Raw genomic sequence first — 27,380 nt, 5'->3', positions numbered from 1 at the left:
AACTGCTTTTCATTATCACCTTCAGCAGCACATTTATTTTGTAAATAAATGCATTAAGAGCAAACAATTTTAGGGAAAACAAAAGATTATCTGAATAGTTTCTCAACAGAGGAGGTGGTAAAGTAGTAATTCAAATACTAAAATGAAGTAAAATTAGCATAGGGTGGAATGATTATTCCATTCCACGTATCCCTATCTATTACAGTACAATAACAGACTGAAATCTGTGACTTTAATGGATGATCTGGGTAGTTGAAGGGAACTGTGATTGACTGACACATTTACATAGAGGCTGATGAGCAGCATAATGATTGCATTTATAAAACACAGCTAAGGTCTAACTCTAAGCTGACTTTAACTCCCACACCTAGAGGAGGCTTGCAGAGCAGATACCCTGCTATCTTGGCGAGTTGCTACTTACCTCCTGAAGCGAACAAATTGGCCATTGAGCCCCCTTCCTCAACAGGAACTTTAGGAAGCATACAGCCACATGAGAACCTCCAGTTTAAGAGGAATTAATTGAAACAAGCCATATAAGATTCAGTGACAAAAGAGTGCAGGGTGATATAACAGGTAGATACAACAATACACAGATTCATACTCCACACCATACCTGTAATTTCCTAGGTATACTCCATCGGGATTGAGCATGGGTGCAATCTTGAAGACCAGGTGGTCTCTCAGTACTTTTGCAATAGGATGCTGGCTCACAAGGAAATCAATTATACCTGAGAAAAATGAAAGAAGAGCTTGAAGAGGGGAGTTTATGACATCAATGATTTCCAGATATCTATCTGAAATTTCACATATAAAAAGATTAGAACGATCATTCCTCTTGGTTCCTGGCACTGCTCCTGCTTCCAACAGAACAAACCACTTGCAGTCACGTACACCTACTGCCTTCTAAAAAAACCTCCATAAATAAGAACTTTAAGGACAAATACCTTAGTCCATCCTCATAATGCAAGTACAATATGGCTACATTATCAGACACAGTCAAGTTTCGACAGAGAGAGAAGTTACTGCTCATGAGCTGAGCCACAATAACAGAACATTTCTCCTCCTAAGTGGTGAAATGAAGTAAAACCTACTAGTTTAAGCCTAGCACCTTACATACCCAGCATGCATACATGAGCACATACCTCAGCTCTGCTCATGAGCGATAATTTGTTGAGCTGAGGCACCTCAAATTTATTTGAGTATATGCCCAGACCTACCCTTGACGTATGAACACAGAGTTCAGATCATCTGAATGTATAGAGAGATGTAAAACGCCTCACTAAAATTGGGAGTGTTACATAAACTCTGTACCAGGCACAGGGAAACTGTGGGATTGATAGACTGGAATTTATGTCAGATTCTTCACTTACTTTACATCAATAAAAACCAGGAGTAACTCCACCTCATCAGTGAAGCTCCTCTAATGTGGAACCAAGGCAAGTGACAAGGGAAGCAGCTCCTAAATGCCCTTCCTTTGGGTACAGTCACAGCACCAGACCCCACAGGAGCTCCTGCCTCTGGGCCTTGTGCTCAAGGAGCAACTAAACATCTCCTTGCTCCATGGCTGGTGCTGGGGCAGGAGGCAGGCTGTCTGGCAGTTAAATTCATTGCTTATTCCTCTACTGAGTTGGTACTGACAGAAATAGCTTCCAGGGAATGAATGTCAAGATAAATTGAGTTCCTGTGTAATCTCAGGACACCCACAGATAGGTCATGACAATTTGCTATTTATTGTAAGGTCCATCCTGTGAAGCAGGAACCATTTACTGAATTTCCCCAGAATAAATCAATCACTACGCTCCAGTAACAGGATAAAATTAAGCAGAGAAAAATTAAGGCTGATCATCAGTAAAATTTCGCTAATGGTGAGCTCTATTAGACTGTGGAATTGTCTCTCCAGGGGAAGAGTGGAATCCCATCATCAGAAACATTTAACGCTGGACAGGGCAAAGCCCTAGGGAATAGATATAACAAGCAACAATTCAGCATAGAAGAGATGGCATGGGCTAACTAGCTGACTTCAAAAAAGCTGACTTTAGACCTGACTTTTTGTGATCCAATCAAAATGTTTAAAAACAAACAAACTAAAACCTGGGTTCATGCCAGGTTAAACACGCTTGTTTATAGCTTGACTGAAACATATATTAAAGATGGGACCAAAATCTCACATTCTGTACAACTTCTTCATTTAGCCTATTTCTTAAGGCCCATTTTGTCTTTCAAATACTAACAAATCTGAATCTATGCTGCTGTTGGAATGAATTCTAATTTGCTGAGGCACATGGGGAAAAATGAGGCTTCTGAAATGTCTAAGATGATCAAGGTATAATTGACTCTAAACATCAGCAATTTTTTCATCTATTAGCGACTAATCCTGAAGAAGAGAAAGTCCCTTTCTGTAACCAGGTCTTCGACTTGAGAAGAGACTAAACCTGAATTTCTGCGGCAAATTAGTATATACATAATTATATTGCTCAGGAAATGTTTCTGCAATTACCTCCTCCCAATGAAGGAAACCGAACATCGATCTGCTTTTTGGCTGGCGTTGTGTCTTTTGTTCATTATACAACAGCAAGAACACGAAGAAATGACAGGGACACAGTTGGATCCTGAATAACCAGGTTTCCTAACTGTATGCAAACATGAAAGGCTTAGCTATGTTAAACTGCTACTCTAACTGTTTTCTGGCAGCGTCTAAAACATAATCCACAGTACGCACACCTGGAGGGCTCAAAACTACTTAAAGGGATGCAATCCCACACTTAGTCCATGGCTTCTCGAAACACTACGCTTGTTATAGTTTTAAAGAGCTTTCAGCTGGACTCAAAACATCACATGAGTCTGTGTTTTCTAAAATACTTGGAAGAGTTAACTATTCAGAAATCAGTATGTCCAGAACGTACTTTATCCTAGGTCAGGTATGATCTTTCAAAGCAGCTGCAATAAAAGCAGTATAAATATCACATTGTGTACATGATCATCACTTCACCAAAGACCTGGTGGAACAATTTTGCCACGAGATCTGCCAGTGCGCCAAGAGTGTACATGTGACAGACAGCTCTTCATGCAGCAGGGAGGACCACAAATACCTCAGGGATAACATGACTGCTTTTCATTCAGAAGGTGACACATAAACCCAAACTCTCAGAGCTTTGCTCTGGCTGTAACTACGCCAGGGAAGAAGCTTGTCCAGGTTCTGCTAATTTTGCTCCTGTTATTGAGGCAGCCTAACTCACAGAGCTTGGCAAAGGTGTCTTGGCAACTAGAAGCTACAATTTTCAGCTTCACACAGGGAATTATTATTCCCTAACCAAGAATGTGCTGTGATGTGGAAGGCTCTGTATAAACACGTAATGGGTGAGCCTCTTCTCTGCATGATTCACTGTTGCACGTGGTATACCAGACTGAAGAGACTGGTCGTGGGCAACCAGCAGCTTGTGGAAAATGAGACCCAGCATTTCCCAAAGCACCACAATCTATTAGGGGATACTGCAGACAAGTTCACCCAATCCAAAGAGATTTACTGTATTTTTTTTTTATTTAGGGGACAGTTAATTAAATCTGAAGAAGTCTTACCCCATGATAAAAATACAAAGCAAGAGTTAAAAATAACTGACGCACAGAAGTCTAACCTGGAAGTAAAGGCAGTTCTAAGGAACATAAGGGAAGCATTAGGTGAAAGCATACATCTACATATACGAATCTCACCATAAAATTATTGTAAGCATCGAAATAACCAATGCAATTAGCAAATAACTTTGTCTTTCAGAGGAACCCAATAGTCCCTGGATCAATAACGTTTAAAGTAAAAAGACAGATATCAGACTATTAAAAAAATACCATCGCAGAGAACTTGGTCCTCCTGTTAATAAATCAATACAAACTAAATTTTACAGCTTCTATAATCAGCAAGAGACATATCAGTGTATCTCATTAGGCTGGGGTTAAGAATTTGGCAGCAACCAAAGCCCATTTAATATCATTTACTTCAAGGCAGACATGGCAATACAACAGATGCCCTAATTTATTTGTTGATCTTTGTATTAAAATAACAGTTTGCTGGTAAACAGGAAGGGTAATGATGCCAGTCACCCTTGTTAGTGGCTAATAATTGCTTAATTTGTCCACTAATTGACCTGTGCTACTGTTGAAGCACTGGATCGTGTTGCAGGGCACGAAGTAAACAAGGCCACTGTAATGTTACTTTAGAGAATGACTTCTGGAAATAGAACTACTTATTGCTATAAATTTTCTCTTCACAGATGAGCAGATTAATTGGTCTGCCAATTAGTCTGCTATTAAAGAAAAAAAGGGCTGCCCACAGATTGGTTGGATCTTCAAACCACAGCCCCAGTTTGGGTCAAACAAAATAATCCAATCTGAATCAGTCACATCAGCTACAAGAAATAAGACAAGTATTATTTAAAAATAAATCTCTGTGGCTGGAGATCAAGGAAAATAGCCCAATAACTAAGTAGTAGCTCTTCAAGTGACTTTAAAATAAAATGGACAACATGATGGAATGGGCCTACTCAGGCACATTACAGTGTGGAAAAGTACTCCAATTAAAAGAAGCAAAACAATATAGATTATTTTGTATCAAGCTTTCAGGAAAGTAATTAAAATCATTATTTTTCAAATAATAACATGCAATTATAGATGCTGCCTGGAACCAGAACAGCTCAGAAATCAGCATTCAGCCATGACATAAGAGGCTTATCCATAGTCCACTAAAAATCAACCAAAGTCTTTGCATTAACTTCAAGAAGCTTTTCATAGTTGTGAGGGAAAGGAAAGAAAGAAGCAAAAACAAGGAAAAGGAAGAACAATACTGACAACTGCGAGTCATTAGATACATGGTCACAATGGCTCCAAAAATTCTAGTAGTTTGTTAACAGTATTTCTTGGTAAACACAGCTTCACTGAAGCTGCTAAATCAGGACCAAATTTCTGCTTCAAGTCACTTCTCTATCATTATTCTTTCTTAAGGTTAAACGCACTTTCTCAAATTTCTCTTGCCTTCTGCAGTTCAGCACCTCTCACTTATTCCAACACCAGATCCTGTAGCATCTCTCTGCCCACCCTAATCCAGCTCAAAATATCTGATGGTGCTTCACAAGCACGTTGATCCTTCCCTCTCCCCTAACATGTCAAAACAACCTTCTCTGCTCACATGATTTCCACTGTTCTGTCTAGATGTTTCCTTAATCAACCACCTTAAACTCTGTTTAAACTTCCTGCTGGCTCTAACATGACCCCTCCACATTTGCTCCTTCCAAAAAAAAAGCCTGTCTTATCCCATTTCTCCATTACCCTATCCTTTCACTCTCAGTCTGACAATATGTTTAATTGTATAACAATGTAATACATTTGCCCTGCTCCCATTACCGAAAATCTAATCACCACAGATCCTAATGCAATATGGCAACTGCTAATGCAAACATATCCTGGACTGTGTCTAGTATATGCCAAGAAAGAAGTGATTTATATTTTCAGGCCCATTTCCTAACCCTGAATAGCGGCTGGTATCCTGCGGTCAGCTCACCATAGCCTGCAGGTTAAAGAGAATGTAACAATTAGGCTCTAATAACAATAGGATATATTCACTGGAAAACAAATACATGGGAGTCCTGAATGCTTATGCTTAGGTAAAACTATTGAAATGTTTTGTTAAAAGGAGACTGAAACCAATGTGAAAGACACTATACTTCTACTTTTGTGGAGAACAGGAAAGCAAGAATATGGGGTTGGGCTTTTTGGAGAGGGTTTTTAATGTGATGGTGAAAAAAAAAAAAAAATCAGACCATAGGGCCAAATGGCTACAATATTATCTCCACAGAACAAGTACAGCACAAACAGTAAACAACAGCAAGACACTGCTGTGCCACCACTTGTCTGTGAAGGAACTCTCAGCAAAAGGGTCCTTGTCTGTTCAGCCTTTGCCCTTTCTCATGGGACTGCAGAAAAAAACCCCAACAAAACGAAACATGAAAAAGACAGATGGACACTCTTCTCCATCCCAGCATGGTGGGAAAAGTGTCACACTCACACTGAACCCTACTCAGCACAGGTCACAGCAATGCTGTGGCAGCATGGTCTTTACAGAATGCGCATCTGTGCTTTCAGTGCGGCCCCCAGCACAGGCCAATAGACAAAAAAGTCCAATAATGTCTTAGACTGAAGTGTTTCCAATATTCAACACAACAGCAAGGAAAAAAAAAGGCATGTGAATGGTGATAAACGAGTAGAGCTGACTCACAGTGGGGTTATTGACATGATCTAACATCATGCTGTCACTGAAATTATCCCTACAAAAGATCATCGCATAGGGTGATCCATAAGCACAAGATCATTGCAGATTCTGACTCTGCTCCTTCTTACAAAACTGCTTCTCTTAATGTGTAAAAACAGACTACCAAACTCAGCTTTGTTTGGTTTTGGTTTTTTTCACTTTTTAGAAACATGTTTTATGGGGGGTGGGGGGGGGTGGGAGCGGCACACACATGGGTACACACATTGATTCTAAGATCAATACAGAAGGAATTTATAGATTTGGAATGCTTTATTAATTGGTTTCCTCATCTCTCCAAAGGTCCTTTTGTAAATCATGGCAAAACCAAAGTTTATTTCATCAAAACTATAAAAATAATAAGAGCGATTAAGGAGCACTGCAAAACTAAACAGGCACCTGGTTACAGTGTTACATGAAGGAAAATTTGTTGCCTGAAGTGTATCAGACAATGGCTTCTGGTTGCCAAACCTGATGTACATCTGTATGCATATGCCTCTGAGTAGTTACTGCAGTTGAGAGTAGAAAGATCCAGAACACTGACTTTTTTTTCATTAACTCCCTCTCTGGCCATCCTCTACACACAAAAGTGCAAGGGAATTGCTCGCACTCAGAGAAGGATGCAGTAGCATGCACAAAACCTTAGTAAGTATTCACCAGATCCTGCTTTTCAGGTCAGCCTCTGCTCTTCCTGTTTCATCTATGCTGATGCTCAAATTTCATCTAATTTTCCCCCAGGACAGTCTCAGAGGGGGCCTGCACAGGCCTGCGGGTGCCATGTGATGAAAAACAATCAAGTTCTTCGAAAATGCAGAGAGGTTAACAATTTTTCCCAGTGGTTCCCATGGTCAGGAAGCTCTCAAGGGAGACAACAGCAAAACAACACATTTACTCATGACAAAACACATCGAAGCCAACCAAGGCAGGTGAGACGGTGTTAGGAAGATGTAGAGGGTGAACCAGATACATTCCTGGTCACGGTTCATCTAAAGTGTACAGAAAGAGAAGGGCTGACTGATTCTCCTGGACTAAATACCAAGCCTTTTGATTGCAGAGCAATTTGTCCCCAACTAGACAAGAGATATTTCAGTGTTAAATAAGATCTCATTGCTTCAGTGTGGCTGGTTAAAAGCACCCCAAAAAGTCTTTAGGCTCCTGTGGTCATTTCAGTTATCTGCAACAATCATTGCTATTGTAAAAAAACCAACCAAAACCCAACAGTTAAGTCCCTGGTGGATTGTAGACATGGCCCCACTTCACCTATTTTTTAAAGAACTTTAAATGAACTTGAGAGAGAAAAGTTGAACACCTAACTTTAAGGATTCAGCTGTGATAAGCAATTCATTAGGAGCACATCAAGCTATATTATGGCATATTTGTTCTTTTATTTACCATTCACTCTCTCATCTATTCTCTGCTGCAACTCTATGTCTCTTCAAAACACAGGATTAAAAGCAAAGGAAATCTCAAATAATGGGATAAAATGAATGTGTAGGAAATGAATGGGTGAATTAGATTACAGCAGATGAAACACTGAGGTCTCAAATGCAAAATGCAGGGAGTTTATTTAATTTGTTACTCTTTTAAAATGAAAATATGCTCACTGACTTGAATTAGTAATTTCCCTGTTTTAAGATATGTTAGGCCATTACAGCTAGGCCTGTTTCCAGAGCAGTGAAATAAATGGAAAACAGCCAGTCTCCCAGGGAACACACTAGCTCACTGCATTTTGCCAGCCCAGTGAAACAGTGCTAATGTCAGCTCCAGAGAAAACTGAACTTCTGCTGTAGGGGCTGCATGCAAAGGAATTGATAACGACTAGCAACAAGTACTTAAAATGGCAGAGCAGGGCACTATGGATTTTAACTCAGATTTTAATGTGCATGGTAAACACAGACAGTAATTGATTTAAAGAATGTTTAAAAAGTTATGTTCCTGATCTCTCCCCTCCCTCTCTCCTTCAGTTAGCATAGGGTTCTGCAAATAATTAATCTGACATTCAGTGTGGCTGAAACACAAATCCATGTGAAGGAAGCAAGAGGTGTGAACAGCAGTCAAGAGCCTCCCAAATGGGTTCTGCCAGCATAAGAGAGAAAGACTGCTCTGTCAGTCGCTGAGCTGAATCAGGGCATCCCAACCCCTCACCTCCACCCCTCCAGGTTTCTCAGATACATTCTTCTTCATGTAATGATCTGAGGAGTCTGAAGTCTCTGTTGAAGGACCACAACTCTGTGGCAGGCCTCTCTAAACAGATCAGCTGATTATAGTTTGTGAGGACAGCAAGTAGCAGTTGTGTTACCACATCACGGCTCTATAATTAAATAAGACTCTGGCCATTCTGGTATCCAAACATTTCTAGAACACCCAATACAGTTAAAAATCCTTCTCACACTATTGTATGGATAGAGGAGACATTTCTGCCATTACAGCCCCAAATGACATTAAGACTGCAAATTAAATGAAGATTCAGGAATATCTTGCCATAGGAAAACATTCTAGGACTACTGGGTAATAAGATGGACCATATGATACCCCTAGGCAGATGATCTTGCCCATTTTAATATGTCTGCAGATTAAGGATGGATGGGACAGACTGGGATGGAAAATACCCTGCTAATTTATTTCCTCACATAGATATTCCTTGTTTTCACACAAAGGAGGTACACTTAACACCATCTACCTTTCACATGCACTGACTATCCCACTCTTTTTGCTAGCTGTCTACATTTAGACCATGCAAACATTGCCTCAAAACCCCAAAGAGTTCCAGATGAGTTTCAAGCAGGGAGACTATGTAGAGAAATGGATATGACTGGAATAGAGTCAGCCACAAATCAGCAGTCTAGAAGTAGATTAAATTCAGTGCAAAAAGTTGGTAAGCGATGAGTGTTTGGGATTTCCTATGTATTTTTATGAGCTGTGGCTTTTTCTTCATAATAAGATTCACATCTGCTTTGGAGGATATGTGACTGCTGGTCCTGGGCTGGAGCACAACATCCTGATTCAGTGCTGAAAAGATAGAGATATACATTGCCAGTAAAACATAATTAAAGTTGGCATTCCCAATGACTAGGATGTGGGACCAGGAGCCAGAATGCCTGATCTTGGTCTCTAGCACTGCTGATTTTTGGCAAGTTGCTACCAGAGTCTGCTATTTTAGTATGTTCAACTTGAGATAGCAATGGCCAGATTTGCAGGGCAGCAAAGCTAGCATCTTTGGGGCCAAAACCAGCAGATGGATTTTTCACACAAGCTCATGAAGCTCAGTGGTGCTGACTGCACTTGGAAATGTGGCAAGTGGTAACAAAAAGTGTTTGCTAGGTGTTGAGAAAATTCTGAAAGTTTTCTATTCTTACCCAGCTGCCACTAGAAGAGATCTGTGACAGTCCATTCCCTCCACACTCTGCCCTAAAGATAAGCACTTCCTAAAAACCAGCCTTGTAGAGGGCAAGATGGAAAGTCTTTTAGTAACAGAGACAACCAGTATTGCTGGTCACTTCAGAAATGCAGGCTTGAGTACTCTCAGTTCTGCCATCTTGTTTTCTTCCAAACAAAATCAGTGAGTACTGAAAGCGTTCCACAAATCATAGGTGGTACTGAGAACCTCACAGGATCACCTGAGGAGGATAAAATGTGCTATTTTAATTTTACCTATTAAAATTGTCAACCGAAAAAAGAGAAAATTAAGTATTTTGTGAGGGCAAGTCTAGTTCCTACTTGAAAAAATTCTCCAGAAACTTTACTCCAGCCAACACCTGGTCCTGCCTGAAAAAAAATATTACTAAGCAGACCTTAGTAGATGATGACATGAGACCACAATAATTGTCATTACAAAAGACTGCTTAGGGCATATTTATGTAATGTTGCTCTGATAAAACAGTCTTCTAACATGCCTTAAGAGGTACTCTAATGCTTTGGCAGTTTAACAGCTGGAAACCACAAGGAACCTAGCAGTCTGACCCTTATTTGTTGGAACCAGCACTTTATGGCCTCAGGACTCATTTTGATACATTGATTTGGATTGTGGGTCTTCTCAGACTTCAGGAAATGTTGTAGAACAACAAAAAAAAAGCTAGATTCTCAACAGCTTCAAACTTGGGGGTTCATGCAGCAGTCTGCTTGAACATTTGATTAGAGAAGCAGTAGGCTGTTAGTGGCACCATGTACCGCATCCCACTGCAGCTCTGAGCGTATGGGACTCGTACACTCTCTCCAGCAGCATTTGGTACTCATTGTGAGTCCAGGTGGTACATGGGGTTAATCTCTCCCATTATTTCATGGCATTTGGCTCTCCTGTTCCTTACAGCAATGAGATTCCCACTAGCTTCAAAAAATTAGGCCAATGTAGGGGAGTAGAAAGAGGCTAAGGCTAGATTTGTCTGGTAAAGAGTGCAAGATTCAGCAGAGGGGAGCAGACTGCCTCCTGACCTCTGTAGTGATGAGCCCACACCTCAGCCACTTAATTACCCTGATGGCTGATGTAGCTTGCTTAACTACAAACTAATCTCCCCCAGGCCCAAATGCCAGTCATACAGTTCTCCAGTAGAACTGGTGCAAAAACCTGTGGAACTAACTTGAAAGAACATGTCAGGCTGTCAAAGAGAGGATGTATTGTCAGGAGTATACACCTGCTGTAGGATTGCCCGAAGGGTTCATAAATTCAGTGCACAGCACAGACTGAGTGGGTGGCTTTGTTGGTTGGCTTTGTTTTCTTTAATTTTCCTCATATGCTGTAAGGAGCTTGGAGTTCTCTTTGCATCAAAATGAGCCTACCACTACCCCCTAGATGATGCCTCTCTTTTCCTCCTGGGAAGAAACAAAAGGGTTCCTGGAGAAACACTGCAGGGATCAGATGATCTTGCTTTATTAATGAATTAATTGGGATTTATCAGAATCATACTAAAGATGTTGCTTCAGAAGATGATGTGTTTGGTCATTATTATTCAAAGTCTGTCCTTCCCATGAATACGAGTCCTCCAGAAGCTCTAAAAACATTTGCTGGATTATGGCTCTCAATTTTTACAGAATTAACTGATGTTAAATACAGCTAAGATTTAAGCCTTAGAATTGAACACAAACATCCAGGAGACCCCACCTTCCCTGATACACAAGACGAGAGTGTTGCAACCCAGAGAAGTGGCTTGATTGCAAAGGAGATAAAAATAGACACAAGAATAGAAAAATCCTGAATGCATGAACCAGAGTTAAGCAGGCAGGTACCCTGGCAGAATTAATTCAGGCATCTTTGCATTGTTTCCTGCTATCCTTATCGACTTACAAAACATTGGTCTTTTCACCATGGCCCTAAAAGGGGAGTTTCAGCTGTACACCAATGGCTTGCACAGCACTAGCGAAAAGGGAACAAAAATTGAAGCAAAATATCACTTCAGACTTCAGACTTTGTTCTACTTGGGAAACCACTAAAGGTTCCTGGATTACAAAGAATAGCCAAAGATGACAATACTTCTCCTTTCAAGCCTTTTGCCAAATTGTCTCACCAGGACTCTGAGCGCTCCCTATGCCCAGAGTTCCTTTTCAAAATCTGGCAGCATGCCTTTCCCTGGGGACCAGGAACATTTGGGTTCTCAGTGTGCTTAGTTTAACAAAGGTGGGCACTGGGAATGGAGGGATGGACTAATTTTACCTAATACCTCCCCTGGGGGCTTGTCATAGCGTGTTGTTTTGCATGTACAGTAAAGCACAAGCAAGCAGCTACATTATGCTCTTAGTCTTTCTTATGGCATTAACTGCAGTAGCAATAAGAACTACAGAAGTCTTAAGATGGATAGATCAGCCCAAGCAAAGAATGTGTTATAAACCAAGAAGGCAAAAGGTAGATTTCTCTGGAGGAAGACAGAGAATACATTTACATATGAAAATCTAATACACAGTGAAAAAGAAAAAGGGCATTACATAAATAATGCTAGGGAAGAAATGAAAAATATGTATTTTTAAACACATTCTAAAAATGGTTTCCAATATCTGCAAATCTATTGCTCAGTCAAGCAGAGACCCAGAAGCCATACGGATGAACCAGGCAGGCACACAAAGCTGTGCGATACAGAGACCAGGGGGCACTGCAGAAGGTCAGTCATTCACAACTATCCTTTCCAGTTTCCTTCAGCTGTGGAGTGCTCTAAGAGTATATCAAGAAGCATCTCTGTTAATTTGCCTTGACCTTTAATAACCCATAGGCACCTGTGATTGGCCATTGTCACAAGTGGGCTACTCAACTAGACAGATTCCTGGTGCAACCCACTGCTGGTATGAAAGTAGAACACATATTGCTGGAATGGAGCAAAAGTGCGTGGGGAAGGAGGTGCCCCCAGAGGTGATGTGGTGCCCTAACACTCTGGGTCTTTCAAGATAAAACATTCAGAATGAAGTGGGAATATGAGCTGAGAGGAACTCAGAGAGAAGCATGCATTGCATTTTCTTGTGCTCCAGCTCAGAATCTTAGTCCACTCAGCTGAAGAGAATAGCTGAGGCATCCACTCCGCAGTACTGAATCCAGTGTCTCACTTCTACTGGAGCTGCTGCTTTGCCATTCATATACGAAGATGGTACATACATTCCCCAGATCCTAACAATGGCAACTGACAGCCTGCCCCTAGAGGAAACCTGCACAACTATTTGCCTTCATTTCCCCTATAGGGATAAGTGAAGTGATCACTTTCTGTTACTCTTGATACAGGAAAACTTACACTAAGTCAGCTGTAATGGCACCTTTTGGCTGCTTCATTGATTTCCACTTTACTAGGTTTGCAGTTTATACTGCTTCAGTTTTATAGGATTTTACTGTCCTTCCATTCAAACAAACTAAAAACGTGCAAGACAGCTCACCTGTTTCCACTCAGGCAAAGTCACTTGTAAGACTCCTGTAGTAAAGCAGGGCACAAAGTCCACAGGCACTGTGCAATGCTGGTATCGTCCAATAAAGTAGCACTTCTAAAATGGACAACCATCAGATTCCAGAAACGGATAAAGAGTCCTGTTAATTCAATAAATAGCTACTTTACACTCTCCTGTGGCTGCCTTCTGGTCATGAGAAAAGTGAGAGTGGCATCACAGCTGTCTTGCTCTTCCTGAGAGTTGGCTGGCTACCTTTCCCCTCAAAGCTAGCGTGAGCTCTCTGCTTGCTCTGGGTTTGCACCTCAGAAAGACATCTGAAAGTACCGCATGAGCAAAACCAAGAGTATGTGAGACAAAAGTAGATCTGTAACCATTTCCCTTGATACATGGAAGTTAGTAGTAGAGGTTGAGCAGTTCTAATCAGCGTCAAAGAATAGCCAAAAAGTCCATTTGCACAGAAAAGTCTCTAACTTCAGTCTTGGCAGACAATGAAAGCAGGGACTGTATGCAACACCTGAACTACTTCTGGGTGACTCATGAGCTGACCAGACTGGGGCGAGGGCTGGGGGGGGGGGGGGGTGGGGGGGTGGTAGGGAGAAGGGGGAAAAAAAAAAAAAGAAAGAGTTAGTTATTAAGCAAAAACCTAATCCTCTAGGAAGATCTGATGGCCAAGAAAATGCTGGCTGCATCTGAATTTTCCCCCCTTGAATCTGAGATGAAAGTTGTGTATCTGCAAGTTGCTTCCAGTGGTGCTGGAGGGGACTTGCTGGATAGCTGCTTGCACTGGGCTCCAGCAGGAAAAAGCTTTTTTCTGTGTTTTTTTTTTTTGTCTTAAAGAAAAAGCAAAAATGACCACAGCTCTACATGAGGAAAAAAATTGCCAAAGCTCTGCCCCTCACCAGTGAAGATGGATCTGTTCTTTTATTTACGCTGCATGACATCCAGGCAAGAATAATCTCCACAGAAATAAATTAGGGCCACTCCCTGTCAGTAAAGATGTGCTCCTGGCTGCTAAGCAGCAGAATATGTCGTAAGTCCCCACCTCCCCTCCAGAGAAAATCTTGCTGTGAAAATGGAGCCGCACTGCAGATCCTAAAGGTGATGGTAATTAGCACTGAAGAGGGAATATTCAGAGTGCAAACTGTCCTCATATGAGTAGGGCCACCACAAGCAACCAAAACCTCTGCTTGTGAAGAGGTAAAATTCTCCGGGAGGGTATAAAGTACATGCTTACATCTGAAGAGCACAAGGGAGGAAGTTAGAAAGATATAAATTTCAGGGCTTCTCTAAGCATTGAGGAGTTTTGTTGCTGTTTTAGGAAGAAAAAACTCCACCATTTCCTAAAGAATTCTGTTTGGAGACAGTCTTATTGCAGAATCTACTTTGAAGCATATTAAACTAAGAAGGAATAAGATGCTCTTGTTCCAGAATAAGAATTGCTTGAGAAATGTTCTATTGCACTCTACATTCACAGCCTGCCTCAGATGCAAATGAACTCTCAAGTGCCAGCAAGCCCTCAGACAGAAGCTCTCCCCAAGCACTTTGCAGCAATGGGTTTAAACTCTGGCAGCACTGTGTCCACATAAGCTAATGTCAAGGTGCTATTTCCCTCATATCCTTGGCCATTAGGAATATTGCCAGGAAGAAGAAAAAGAATCAGAGTTCACATGTAACCAGAGGCGAAGACTGTCTAACTTTCTACCTTGAATAGACAGACTGAATTTTAACATCTTAAAGGTAAATTTAATAAACAGCCTCTTTTACTCCATGAAAGATACAGACATCAGAAGGGGCAGGTGCCACTGAACGCATTGGGCAAACTGAGATCCCAGGCAGACATGTGCATTGCAAAAGTAATGGTGCATTTCAAAGCCACTACAGGGGTCTGAGCCGAGCATGGTGGCAGTCACTTCCCAGCTGCTGTCTCCAGCGCAGGGCAGGCAAACTTCCTGCAGTGAATTAGGGGGTCAGTTCCAAGGGGTTTCCAGTTCTGACCCAGGACAGTAGAGCTTGCTCTTCCCTGCTCCTCCCCAGGAGTACAAGACAGACCCAACTCTGAAAAGATGGTACCTGGGAGAAGGCTGGGTCACAGCATTTTTCAACTCCACTCTTGATTCTGCAACAGACTGTCTCCCATTTGACAGAAGATGGTTAAAGCTCAGCAAGGCTGAATGGCTTCTCCTGTACCAAGGATTTAGTCACCTTTCTGTTCTCACTCTGCTGTTATGACACCAAACACTGGTGTTTGTAAGGGGATTGGGTGCAGTGGTGATTAGTGTCATACGAAAGCCACCATGGCAGTAGAAATTTAATAACCATGAAAACTGAAATCATTCAGTGATGCTAGAAATAGCTCCTTTTGGGTAGGTGGAGGGCCTGGTGAACAAGAACTTGCCCTGTTATCATTGCCTGCGCCACATCACTTCTGTAGTCATCCAAAGACCTGGCTTATGCTTGACCATAACATAAGGCATGGTCCAGCTTTTTAATATTTTGCCTACATGCTGTACCACTGGCTGAAAATTTTGAAGTAAGCTTTGAAAAATTTTAAGAAACATTGTCAGATGACCTACAGAATTTTCCTTTCCTCCTTTTATAACTGAACACTGAAACAGATTTTTACCTTTCTTTGCTTCTTCCCTCCCCCCACCATATTTTTTTCCGTCAGTGATAAAGTGACAAAAAAGCAGGGATACAAGAAAAAAAAATAGAGAAAGGGAAAATATGAGAAAAATAAAAGTGAGCTTGTACAAAATATCAAATAAAACATTCTCTTTGAAAACCTGTGGCATTAAAAAAACCCCACAGAAATTAGTTATTTTTCATGCATCTTCAATTATCTTTCACATTTAGCAGCAGCAAAGACTAAAACCATAATCTTCAAATCAGAGCATGGATACCAGGGATGTATTACTATTTGTTGAACATGTAATAAGTGATTGGACCCCTGAACTAACACTATAGGGCACATCTGGAAATTGTCACTTAGGGGCCACATCTGTCACTGAGGAACCAACCTCCCTGGGGAAGGTGACTTTAGAGAGCTGTGTGCCACTGTTCAAAACCACCCTAAATCCACACTTCCTGTCTACAAAGTGTTTAATAGAAGTTTGCCCATGCATTAGGGTCCCAGCAAAGCAATTTGTGCCTACATTTTTTCCTAGGCAAAATTAAGCAGGACTGGTAAAGACTGTGTCCCCTTTCAGCTGGGGCATGTGCCCCATTACCTCTCTTTCTCCATCCTCAGAGTCCAGAGAAGCAGGATTGTGTTGAAAGAGCAAAGACAACCTCTGAAGGGCTATTGTCTGGGGCAGGAGCCTGCTTTCATCTTAAGTCCCTTCTTCTTCCTCTCCAAACAAGCTTTATGTCCTTTTCTGTGTAAACTGCAGAAGTCAAGGAGATATGCCTCTTATAAACATGTACACAATACCCTGCAACAGGCACACATGGAACACGTGAGCAATCTGTGCAAGGGCAGAGGGAGGATTTCACTCAGGTGCCCTTGTGTCAAAGAAAAGTTTCCAGCGGCCAAGTCCTAGTCACACATGAATGCTGGCTCCTCAGAGAAGCAGCTATAGCAATGCAGAAGGAGCAAAAAGGCAAGCGCAGGGCACCTCGGAGACAAAAGAACTGAAAACAAAATGAAAACAAAAAAATCAATTCAGCTGAACCGAGCCAGGGCAGGCAAAGAACAAAGGGTCAGAAGACAAAGCCGGAAACAATAGACCAGCAAGATTAATATCAGTTGTGAGGAAGAGCTGGGACACTACTGAAGGAAAATGGAAAAGGCTTAAAGGAAAGTATAAAAACTAGAAGAGATTCCTAATTGTGAAGCCTGACATACCACTACAACACCTGCAGCTTGATCAGTACGGATCTCACACACTGCTGCACTTACAAAAAGGGCGTCATCTCACATCTTAGATTCCTTGAAATTGATGATGGTCCCTTACTAGGAGCTGTTCCTTTTCTCATAAGCAACAGATCCATGCAAATGAGATCGAAAGACAACCCCAAATTCCTCTGGTCTTTACAGGTTTGTTGCGAGTTTTGCATATTCATGCCCCGGTCTAATTCCACTGAGGCAGGACTTCAAGATTTCTGCCTGGGACATCCCCACTAGCACTGTTTCACCTACGCATGCAAAGTCCAGTTTGGGGAAATCTGCATGCATGGTACACTGGATGCTCCTGGCCAGTTGGACTGCTGCACAGCCACAGACTCAGCAGGCAATGCCACGAGCAATGTATTAGCTCACACTTCCAGAGGGCTTGCTCTCCCATATAGGCCCAGAGAAGGTCTGTTGCATGGGCATAATGCTGCTGCCCATGGCCATACAGAGCAATACACACAGAAAATGGCACTGACCTAATTGATAACTGGGAAGAAATGGATAAGCATCTTCAAAATCCACTTGGACTGTGATTTCTAGTGGGAAAAACAGGCCATATTAAGGAAAGCCAAGTGACCGTGAAGTTCAGCTGAATCAATATTTTCTCTTTTTCCTATCCTCAGACATTAGCAAAGTGCCACAGCATGCTGTTACGAAGATGATGTGCTTTGCCCTAGAGGCAGTTTGGTTAGGGCTGGAAGGAAATGATCTTTAAGCTAATGTTATTCAAAAGTATGAGCAGTCAAGAAACATTGCAAAACCAGTATGCTTAAGAGATTAATTGGGCAATCCCACCCGGAGACAAAGCAAATTTTCCAGCTATTGTATAGTGAAGCCTTTCTCAATTCTCCCTCTTGAAGACCAAGGGCTCCTTTAGCTCTCTGATTATTGTAAAGAGTATTAGTTAAGCTGAGCTAGTCAAAGGCCTATCCTGGGCAAAGGGCAAACTGAATCAAACAAAGTCACTTGACATTTCTTATCTGCATAGGCAAAGCTGACCTTGTTGTCCCAGGAATGAGGAGTTAGGACTGATCCATTCCTCCTACTGGAAGATGCAAGGTGAGCTTGCAGGGCTGGGCTTGGGGTGTGAGTCTGCCTGGTGAGTCCAATTTTCCATTCCCACTACTACTGATAGGATGGAAGAGATGAGGCAACAACTTCTGCTGCTGGTAGGAAGGGGTCTCTCAGCCATGCAACAGCCTTCTCCACAGATGACAACTCCTCCCTCAGAGGCAGCCCAGGTCTCCAGGGCTCCGGGAGTTCCTTCTTCCCTTTGCAGACTGCAGCCGCCAGCCACTGCACAGCCTCTTTACCCACCCTGCCACCATCACATCATCTTCTCTTCTGTGCAGGCACATCCAGCACGCATACATAGTAAGAGAGTGAATCACATAACTCTATAGCCAGAGAAATTTAACCTCATTATAAATTTCCTCCAGCTCAGGAAACGAAGTGTATAACCTCTCATACCTGCCTGACACCATAGTGAATTGATTCAAAACCTGTGGTATCTTGTAACGGCTAATGTCACTTTGGGTAGCAGAAATTCTTCTAACGGTCTATTTACATCAACACAATTTTAAGAGGAGCTTTTATTTCCATTACTCCAGTATGGATGTTTTATATTCTCAGAACAACCTCTCTCTCTCCTGGGATACTTCACACTAAAATCCCATCCAGGAGATTTACAAGGGACAGACAATAGTGTTTTTCATGTTGCTTTAGAAGTCAAGGAGAGTGTGTTTCCCTTTGTATTAAAGCTTAGGAGCTGTGCACTTAAAGAAAAAAAAAATCTTAGTGAGAAGGATGAATGCAGTCTAACAACTTTAAGAGAGCCCTGCAGCTCATTTTATGGTTGGGCTGTTGAATTCTGTTGTCTTTGTCTGCTTCTCATAATTTGGTTTCCTGAACCCCTATAAAAGAGACCATGAACTGCAGCTTCTGTTCACCATGTTCCCTCATTGCTTGTAAGCGCTAAGCTGCAGCTAAATGAACAGGAGAGTGTTCCCATCCTCTCCTGCCACAACTTATGCATATCATTTTATGCATACAGAATACCATTCATTTTATAGAAAGACTTTGCTCTTTTTTTGAGGAAGACCTGTCACCTCTAGGGTGGAACTGGGCAATATCAGATGCTTTTTCCTACAGATTGCAGCCAGAAGAGGAGGTTTTCAAAGGGTACAAGTATTGAAAGAGGATGGAAGCTTTGTACCTTTGGGGTGGCAAGAGAGTATAAAACTCCCTTAAAGTGGAGCTTCTGTTTAGTTCAGTTCTCTTCAGCATTAGCAATGCAGCCCACAAACTGAAGCACTGGCAACAGCCCCCACAATGGGCATTCCTGCGTCAGAGAGCACTCACAGGTCTGCTGCATGGCCAAGGCAGAGCACCCTCCTGCATCCAAAGATGAACTGCAAACTAAGCCTTTATACATATGGTGGCATTCGCTTTGAGTCTAGAAGTAGCCAGGAGAGCATAAGTGTTTGCTCCCAGTCTCTTTCATTTGGCAGAGAAGACAGAAGTGAGACTTTACAGTAATACAACAAACATGCATGTATAAGATCCCCACTCTCTGTGGAATCCTATTTTGTTTCCTCCTCTGGTAGGAAATATAGCTGCAAAATGAAGATGATTTGGTTTGCTAGAAGGAAGAATACAACAGATTAAGTGAGGTCAGAACTGATGCAACCCATGCATTTATTCAGTCCGATAAATTCAGTCCGATATGAAGTCTGGCAGATGATGCCCTTGAGCTTCTGAGGGCCCCATCATTACCACAACAGGCACTTTCTGGGTTCAGTGTTTTTCTCCAGTACAGCTGCTGTTACCAAAATCATCCTATACCAATGCCTACAGAACTCAGTTTCATTTCATTAGGAGAAATTTATCGCCTGGAAAGAGCCAAGCAATATCATCACCTCTGTTACTTCAGAAAGGTTCTTTTCACATGTAAAGGCTTCGTTAGCTGCATTTACTCTTGCATTTAAAACATGTCCTGTCTTTCAGTTAATATCACTTATGCCCTAATGCTCAAAAGATTTATGCTTAGTGAAGGAAACAGAAAAGCAGCTTTTAACCCTGACAGTTTATTCCTCCTCTTTCTTCATAAGATAGAGGTTAGCTAAAATTCCAAGAAGGAGCAACAAGTTTCAAAATTACTCCTCTCACATAAAACTGCCTTTCTCACAAGCAAAATAAATCCAAAACAAAAACCCCAAGTCCCACTCATGCTGTAGCAACTTCACTCTCTTACTAACTCCTTCAGCGATCCTGCAGGATCAAATTCAAAGAATCTGAAGGCACTGCTTCCATGAAGTGAACTAGAAAACTGCCACCACTGTTAAGAAGCCTTCTTGGAATCTGTCCAGGAATGAAATCCTTCATAGCACGTGGAGCACTTTGGTTACATAGAAAGCAAGTTCAGTTACCCACTAGCCCAGTGAGATATTGTGCAACAGCAGGACTCCTGAGACAGCTGGTAAGAGACTTGTTTTCAGGCAGTCTGCCCCTTTCTACCCCATTCTTTAAACTCAGAAACAAAATTTGTATGAAAGTCTTCAGATTTTTTTTTCCCTGCCCTCTGCTGGCAAGATGGTGGCGGTTAAAACACAGACTAAGAATGTTAACAGAAAACCAAGAGACATTGCCCAGTGTAGTCTGGTTTTTCATTTCACATCATCTGATTTAAGGTGAAGCGAGAGGGAGCATTCATTTAAGCAGCTGTAATGAAAAAAGATTGATTGAAAAGTCATTTTTGCTCCATTTCTTATGGATAAGAGTCCCAGGTGTCTGTTTTCCTTGTATTTTCTTTTTAATGGCTGCTCCCTATTCAGCCCATAAGCTTCAAGGTCAGCTTCAGGTCAAATTACACTTAGCACAAGATGCTCAGCACCTGCAAACCCAGCTGTGGGATCCCTCTCCCTCTCCTCTTGCACTGGGTTTTCCATTCTGGGCTCCCAGCATGGCAAACTAAAGTAAAACGCTTAGGATACAAATTTTCACTTTTGTGTTTAGATGGCATGGTGGATGTCACACTGACAAATGTCTTTAAAAGACAACAAATTACATCCTACTAATAGAACCTGCTAAATCTATGATGAAAGTACATGTCTAAGTCCATCTAGACATGCTTAAGCTTGCAATTACTGACGGCTGGCAAAAGCAAAGCATACACGACAAACTTAAACATAGTAGTCACCCCATGTCTCCTACAACTTTCCATGCACATAAGTAGTGAGAGGCAGTTGCTTATCTCCCACAAAGAAAATAAAATCTAGTGGCCAAAGGAAGGAAAATAAGAATATAAGAATACTGGGGAAAAAAATACTCCTATTGCTGGATCTTCGATAAAATCCAAGGCTTTGGAAAGATGGCCAGTGTTTAGAGGGTAGGGACTTGTACAGATTTCACATACCCATATTTGTGCATGCTACATATGTATATGAGCATTATCTGACATCTGACCCTATCTGTAAGGGTTAATAATTTACTTGTCTTAACAGTATAATGTAGAAGACAGCAAATAGCATACGTTTTCTTAACTAAAAATACTGGGAGGAGGAAAAGGAGGGAAAAATATCTAAGAAAGGAAAAGACTCTAAAACCACAACTTCAGAAAGATCCCTCAGAAGTCTGAACAGCCCATAAGAGATGAGTTTAAGCTGTAAAATGAATTTGCAGTGTTTTGTGTTGCACTATAAAAGCCCTCCAGGAGCAGCAGTGACTCCAGTTGGTTAGAAAGCGGTCTGTAAGAGCAAAGTGAAAACAACAGCGTCCTCTTCATCCTAGAGCCTACTCTTACTTACTCATCCCCAAACATGACACAAGCATCAATGTTCATGATGACCGTCACAGCCCGAGAAGATCACGATCCTACCTTTGGATGTAAAGGGTATTCACGCAAATATACTCTCTGGTGACTAACTCTCCATCTCTGTCCCTGAACTTCACAACATGCGGTTAAGAACTATCAGGAAAACTTCCTAAAAAGGCTAACATGAAGCATCGTAATAACTCTTAAAAGACTAAAACAGAAACAAAACGTTCTTAATCCATCTTTCTATGAAGAGGCTCTCTGGGGTTTTCTCTGCCTTTTAAGGAAGTGAGCTACAGCTCAGCAGCTGCACCATGTGTGAAATCTTATAGCACTTCTTTTTAACTGCTGGATGAGGTACTAGTGATTCTAGGGAGGTCTGCTACTGCTGCAAGCACTCCACAGCTGTATGGAGACAGAGGTGTGTATCCAAGTTTACAATACTTGTACATCTGCAGGAAACAGGTATTTGTATCCAAAATTCAGTTTTCAGTGGATTCTTCACAATGGAATATGAAGAAGGATGACACAGAAACAATACAGTTCTGAATAGGGAGAAGACCTTATGGTCTTCTAAGCAAGATCCTTGCTTAGATTTAATCTGTGGGTAAAGTGAAGGATAAAGGACCAATAGAGAGGACCAAGTATATCCTGATGTATGAAGGCTAGACAACTTGCTTCTCAGGGTATCTTGCCCAGTCAAAAAATGGAAGATGTAATAGAGAGCTTCTGTCAGGCCTCAGGAAGCTGGTGTTTGGACTACACAGAGCTCTATACCCTTAGCAGAACGCAGGCCGAAGAGGTCAGGAAGAGACTTGGCTAGCTCAAAGACAGGTAGAAAAATGAGTAAGGAGTTAGTTATGAGCTTAAAGCTTTAAAGAGAAAGACAGAGCTTGAACTGAACGAAACCCAAGATTGACTGAAAAAAAATGAACAAAAAAAGGAAGCTTGTAACTCATTATTTATTCCCCTGCGGGTTGATTCTCCAGGCCTGGGCAGTTACAATTCTGCTCTTCCATATACGAGATGCAGCTTGCACCTGGGGAATCTTTGGGATTAGCTTCCATATCTTAATACTTCAGGTGGTGAGCATAATCAAACATTCAAGAAGAAATCTCTCTACCAAGAAAAAAAAAAATCCTGACATGTTCCATATGCACTGGACTGGCATTTGGATATTAAATCTGCAACACCTGACTCTGCCAAAATGCTTCTCAAGACTCCAGAAATAAAATTCCTCATTGTGCCCTCACTTGACTGCCAAAGGGGTCCTTTTTATCCCTTCTTTTGACCCTGCCACACAAAAGTTTCCAAAGATGGAGCAAGCACCCAATTTCACATTTGGCAACGCTAGAAACAACGCAGCAATGGCCTTGAAATGTTTGCCATTTCTACTTGTCTTGACACTAATTATACACACAAGGCAGCTTCATCTGCACTGGGCAGAATGGCTCAATGCACAATGGAGTTCAGTGCCTTCAGAGCCGTGCATTTCCAAGCGAGTCAAGCGTGTATTATAACTGCAGTCACAGCAAGTTTCTGATGTGCTTCTCCAAGACTGATCCCTCCTTTTTCTTTTACTTAATTTTCCCTCTCTCTTTTTAATTTTTTGTACAAAACATGAACTTTCTCTGAGACAATCAGAGCATGACTTCCATCCAGTTGTTTCATCAGGCTAAGCATGCCACCTGCTTTTTCACATTCCCCCTTTTTTTTTTCCTTTTAAATAAATTTACTCTGCACTATCAAAATAAAATAACGTCATTTACAAAGTACCACCTCAGCAGCATGCCTCAGCTTTCATTTCACAGGGCTATGCCAGCAGCCACAAACAGAATCAAAGTATCCAATTAAAAATCCATATTCATTAACAAACATCATGTGTACTATAATGCCCTGCATTGACTATGGCACTACAGGAGATGGGAAACGTGCTGAGTTTTCCTGCTCTCAGTCTGAAACACCATTTTATTAAAGGAAGGGTTTTACCTTTGCTACTCCATGGGCCAGCAAGAAAAGGCCCAGTATCCTGTTAGCCCATTGGGCTAGGAGAGCAGAAGTGACAGCTGTTGACCTTTTGCCTTAGAGAGATGCCAGACACAGGACCTTGCCAGGACAAGAAGCACACAGAGAAGACCACGAAACTGTGCCAACCTTTCCCATCGAGGTCTTTAGGTACCAACAGGGCCAGTCGCAAACCAATCTGCAACATTACAAGCAGCCAACATAATAAACTCTGCATATGCTTGATTGATGCAACTTATTGGCTAGGCAGGGCCAGATCCAAGCTGATGTAGTAAATTAGCATATTGCCTTGGCTTCAGGGAAGTTACGTTGATTTACAGCATCAACAATTTACCACCACAGAAAGTCACATACAATAAGTACAATATTTCAGACCTATACAATGAAGTTATATGAAAACATGCCAGGATTATTTATTTATTTGTACCCACAAGCTTGAGATTTACAACTCTTTATAAATACAAGCTGGGCAATTTGCTTTCTATTTTTAGCAGGAATGCTTTGTGCAGGGAACAGCTGTCAGCTACTGGGAGCTGTGCTCCTCAGAGCAGCAACTTCAGACAAATAGAGGCCTCTTAGAATTAAATTGGAGAACTAGGGTCACTGCTTTGTGGTGGAAAATAAGCTGAAGATAGTAGACAGCAAGACAACATCAGCATTTAGCAGAGAACTGCTCCCTGAGCTTTTCCAGCCTGTTTTCCTAAGGAGCCTTAACATGATCACATTGCATATGGACAAGTGTGACTGTCAGTTCTTCCCAAATAGCTTCAGAGCCCACTGTCCAGTTCTGACCAAGTTCAGCAAACATTCACAAGACTCAGAGATAATATATTTCTACTGCCTCCAAGAAGACAGGCAGCTGGGCAGAGGTGAGAGATTCTGCTAATATCCTTCCTTACTGTGGAAAAAACTGTCATGTGAACTCGGTCTTCTATCAGATCCAAAGCTATGCAAACCCAATACGTGCATCGATAGGAAATCAGATCTTGCCAGCTCTGCCATCTTCATGCGGACACTCACCTTGGCACACGAAGGAAGATGGTGTTTCCCCAGGGTGGACCCGTGCAGTGATGAACACCACTCTCTGTTCAGCCCCTGGACGCAGGTTCGCTGCAGCAGAAAGGGGTGGCAGGGGACAGAGGGAAAAAGAGAGATGAAGAGCCTTAAACTGGGTCCCATATGTAGGAACAAAGGGCCATTAATTTTTAAAGCATATCCTTTTATTAAAATTGGTCATGCATTATAAATAAGCACAATCTATAATTAAAGGAGGCAGCGTCACTGGGTCTCCATACCAGGCCATATAGCAGACTGCACAAGGGCTGCAAAACTAATGACATGCAGCCAAACCTGCAACAACAAACTTAGCTCTCTTTTTAAAAAACAAGATTTACTACAGTGAGTTTAACTGCACTGTAATTGCTCTCTCACTCGTGATAAATGTCCCCCTGGGGCGACAAGAAAAACAGTGGGGGGCCATTCTCAACGCAAAGCCAATTGCACCCTGCATTACACTTGATACAAGCCTTAGCAGTGCCAAACAACGGTGAAGTGCTAACAAATGACATTTATTAGACTTTGCTCTGGGGGATTTTGGGGTTGGGTTTCTTTTTTTTATCTCTTAACTATTTGGAACTGCATCTGCCCTAACTGAAAGAAATGTTCAAAAACAATAAAGTATAGAAAAGAGACCAGGATTAAATCCAGCAACCTTCTCCAGTGAGGGCATAAAACTGTGCCAGGCCCCCTTCAAATTACAAACAGGTGGAAGGGAGACTTAGATACCAACTATCCTGCATTTAACATGGGTTAATCCCCCAGTATTGAAACCACACTACTTTAGCCCCTTGCTTCAGCCATAAACTACATGGGTCAAGCAGGATCTTTTCTCTGTTTGTGCAGTGACTGCATTTAATAAACAGGAAATAAAAATTACACTCTTTCAAAATGGTTTCTGGGAATTTTAAAGACCATAAGAGGTCTGGACCTCAGTTAGATGTCTTATCTAGATCTGAACACACACAGCAGGGGTAATACTAAACACAGCAGGATCCAATTGCTAGAGACAGTTTAAATCTTTGTTTTGAAATAACAAGTTTACACACTGAAAGGAGACTGGAAACTAAATCCAAGCTTTTTTTTTTTTTTTTTTAATTAGGTAGATGCATTACATATACACCCAAATATACCCAAATATAGACTATTATTTTCAAAGATGTTTGGGAGTCCTTGAGACCATACCTGAGTTATTTTTTTAATTTCCTGAATTCTTAGAAATGCTCAGTTTCCCCAAATGGTAAATCACACTTAACAGCACCACAGGAATAATCAATATATTTTAGGTTGTTCTCAGGAGACAATCTCAGCAGGTTTCTTTTTTTTTATTTCCTTAGCCTCTCTAAATGTCCTACAGCTGCTCACCCTGTAACTCAGCCATTCATTTGTTCTTTCATACTCCAGCTTCACCACTCTCTGGTGTTTTTGAGCCCCAGAGGCAAAGAAATATAAGAAAGAATGTCTCTGACAAACGTAGCAGCTGGTGGGGTCAATTCTGTCTGCAGAAGAAAAGTGGGAGGCAGCAAAAAAGAACACAACACCTTCAGCTAGAAGTCAGTGACCACCCCACATCATTTACATTAAGCAGTGTGGGAGGGAGGAGGTAAATCAGCAAACCAACTTGAAAGAGAAAAAGAAGGCTGGGATCACTTTTGCAAGAGGAGAGGAGTTTTCCTCCTCTGTTGGAAAAACAGCATTACATTAAAGGGACAGTGTCTCAGCACAGAAGTGATGCTTATCAACATGACTGCCACTGTTTGGAACTGGAACACCTCCTTGGTTAAGATATCTTTCGGACAGGATTAATTTGGGGTTTTTGTGTCTTTAGTTTTGTTTGTTTTTAATTACAACATTTTTGTTATTTATGCTTTACCCTTCATAACAGTTATTAAAATCATTAGTCATTTCATTTTCCTCTGAAACTGAAGAGAACTTTCCCAATTTAGAGCTCAGTGCAAAGCCGCTTGGAGTCAATGAGAGATGTGGCACTGGGTGTTAACTGGGACCTCCCTTGCCCGCTTCCTTGGGGGATGGAACAGCACCAAATTACCACCCTGCACTCAGTGCCAAGTGACTTCACTCCACCTTGGTTTACAATCCCCAATGCATCATTCACTTTCCTGCCCAGTACATTTGCTGCAAAGTGTCAATGCACAACCTCGCAGTGTACAGACCCTTCCATAGTACCCAGCCTCTTAGATGTACAGTGCTCAAATGGAGCACAGGCACAGCTGGTTGTCCATCTTCATGTAGCAGACATTTTCTCCACATTTGTCAAGCTCAACAATACCCTCATAAATCTTTTTCTTTAAGCAATATTCTGCATTATTCATACAGAAACAGTAAAACACAGCACATGTGACTGTGCACATGTATATTTCTGGTATTTGGGCTAGATGAAATAATGTGACCCATTAACTTTTTAAAGTCATTTTCAGCATTTGGATTTCAGA

General features: G+C 41.6%; 1 protein-coding gene across 1 annotated transcript in view; it reads right to left on the bottom strand.

Moving 5' to 3' along the window:
* Window positions 1–27,380, bottom strand: part of BEND5 (BEN domain containing 5) — a 970,982-nt gene that overhangs the window by 204,461 nt on the left and 739,141 nt on the right. The window contains exons 8-9 of the mRNA XM_074876087.1: window positions 24,892–24,981; window positions 614–728 (exon numbers count right to left, since the gene is read on the bottom strand). Of these exons, the coding sequence (XP_074732188.1) occupies window positions 614–728; window positions 24,892–24,981 (205 nt within the window). The remainder of the gene's footprint in view (window positions 1–613; window positions 729–24,891; window positions 24,982–27,380) is intronic.

The sequence above is a fragment of the Strix uralensis genome, chromosome 8 (assembly GCF_047716275.1).
Source record: "Strix uralensis isolate ZFMK-TIS-50842 chromosome 8, bStrUra1, whole genome shotgun sequence".
NCBI lineage: Eukaryota > Metazoa > Chordata > Aves > Strigiformes > Strigidae > Strix > Strix uralensis.
This window is presented reverse-complemented; position numbering and strand designations above follow the sequence as displayed.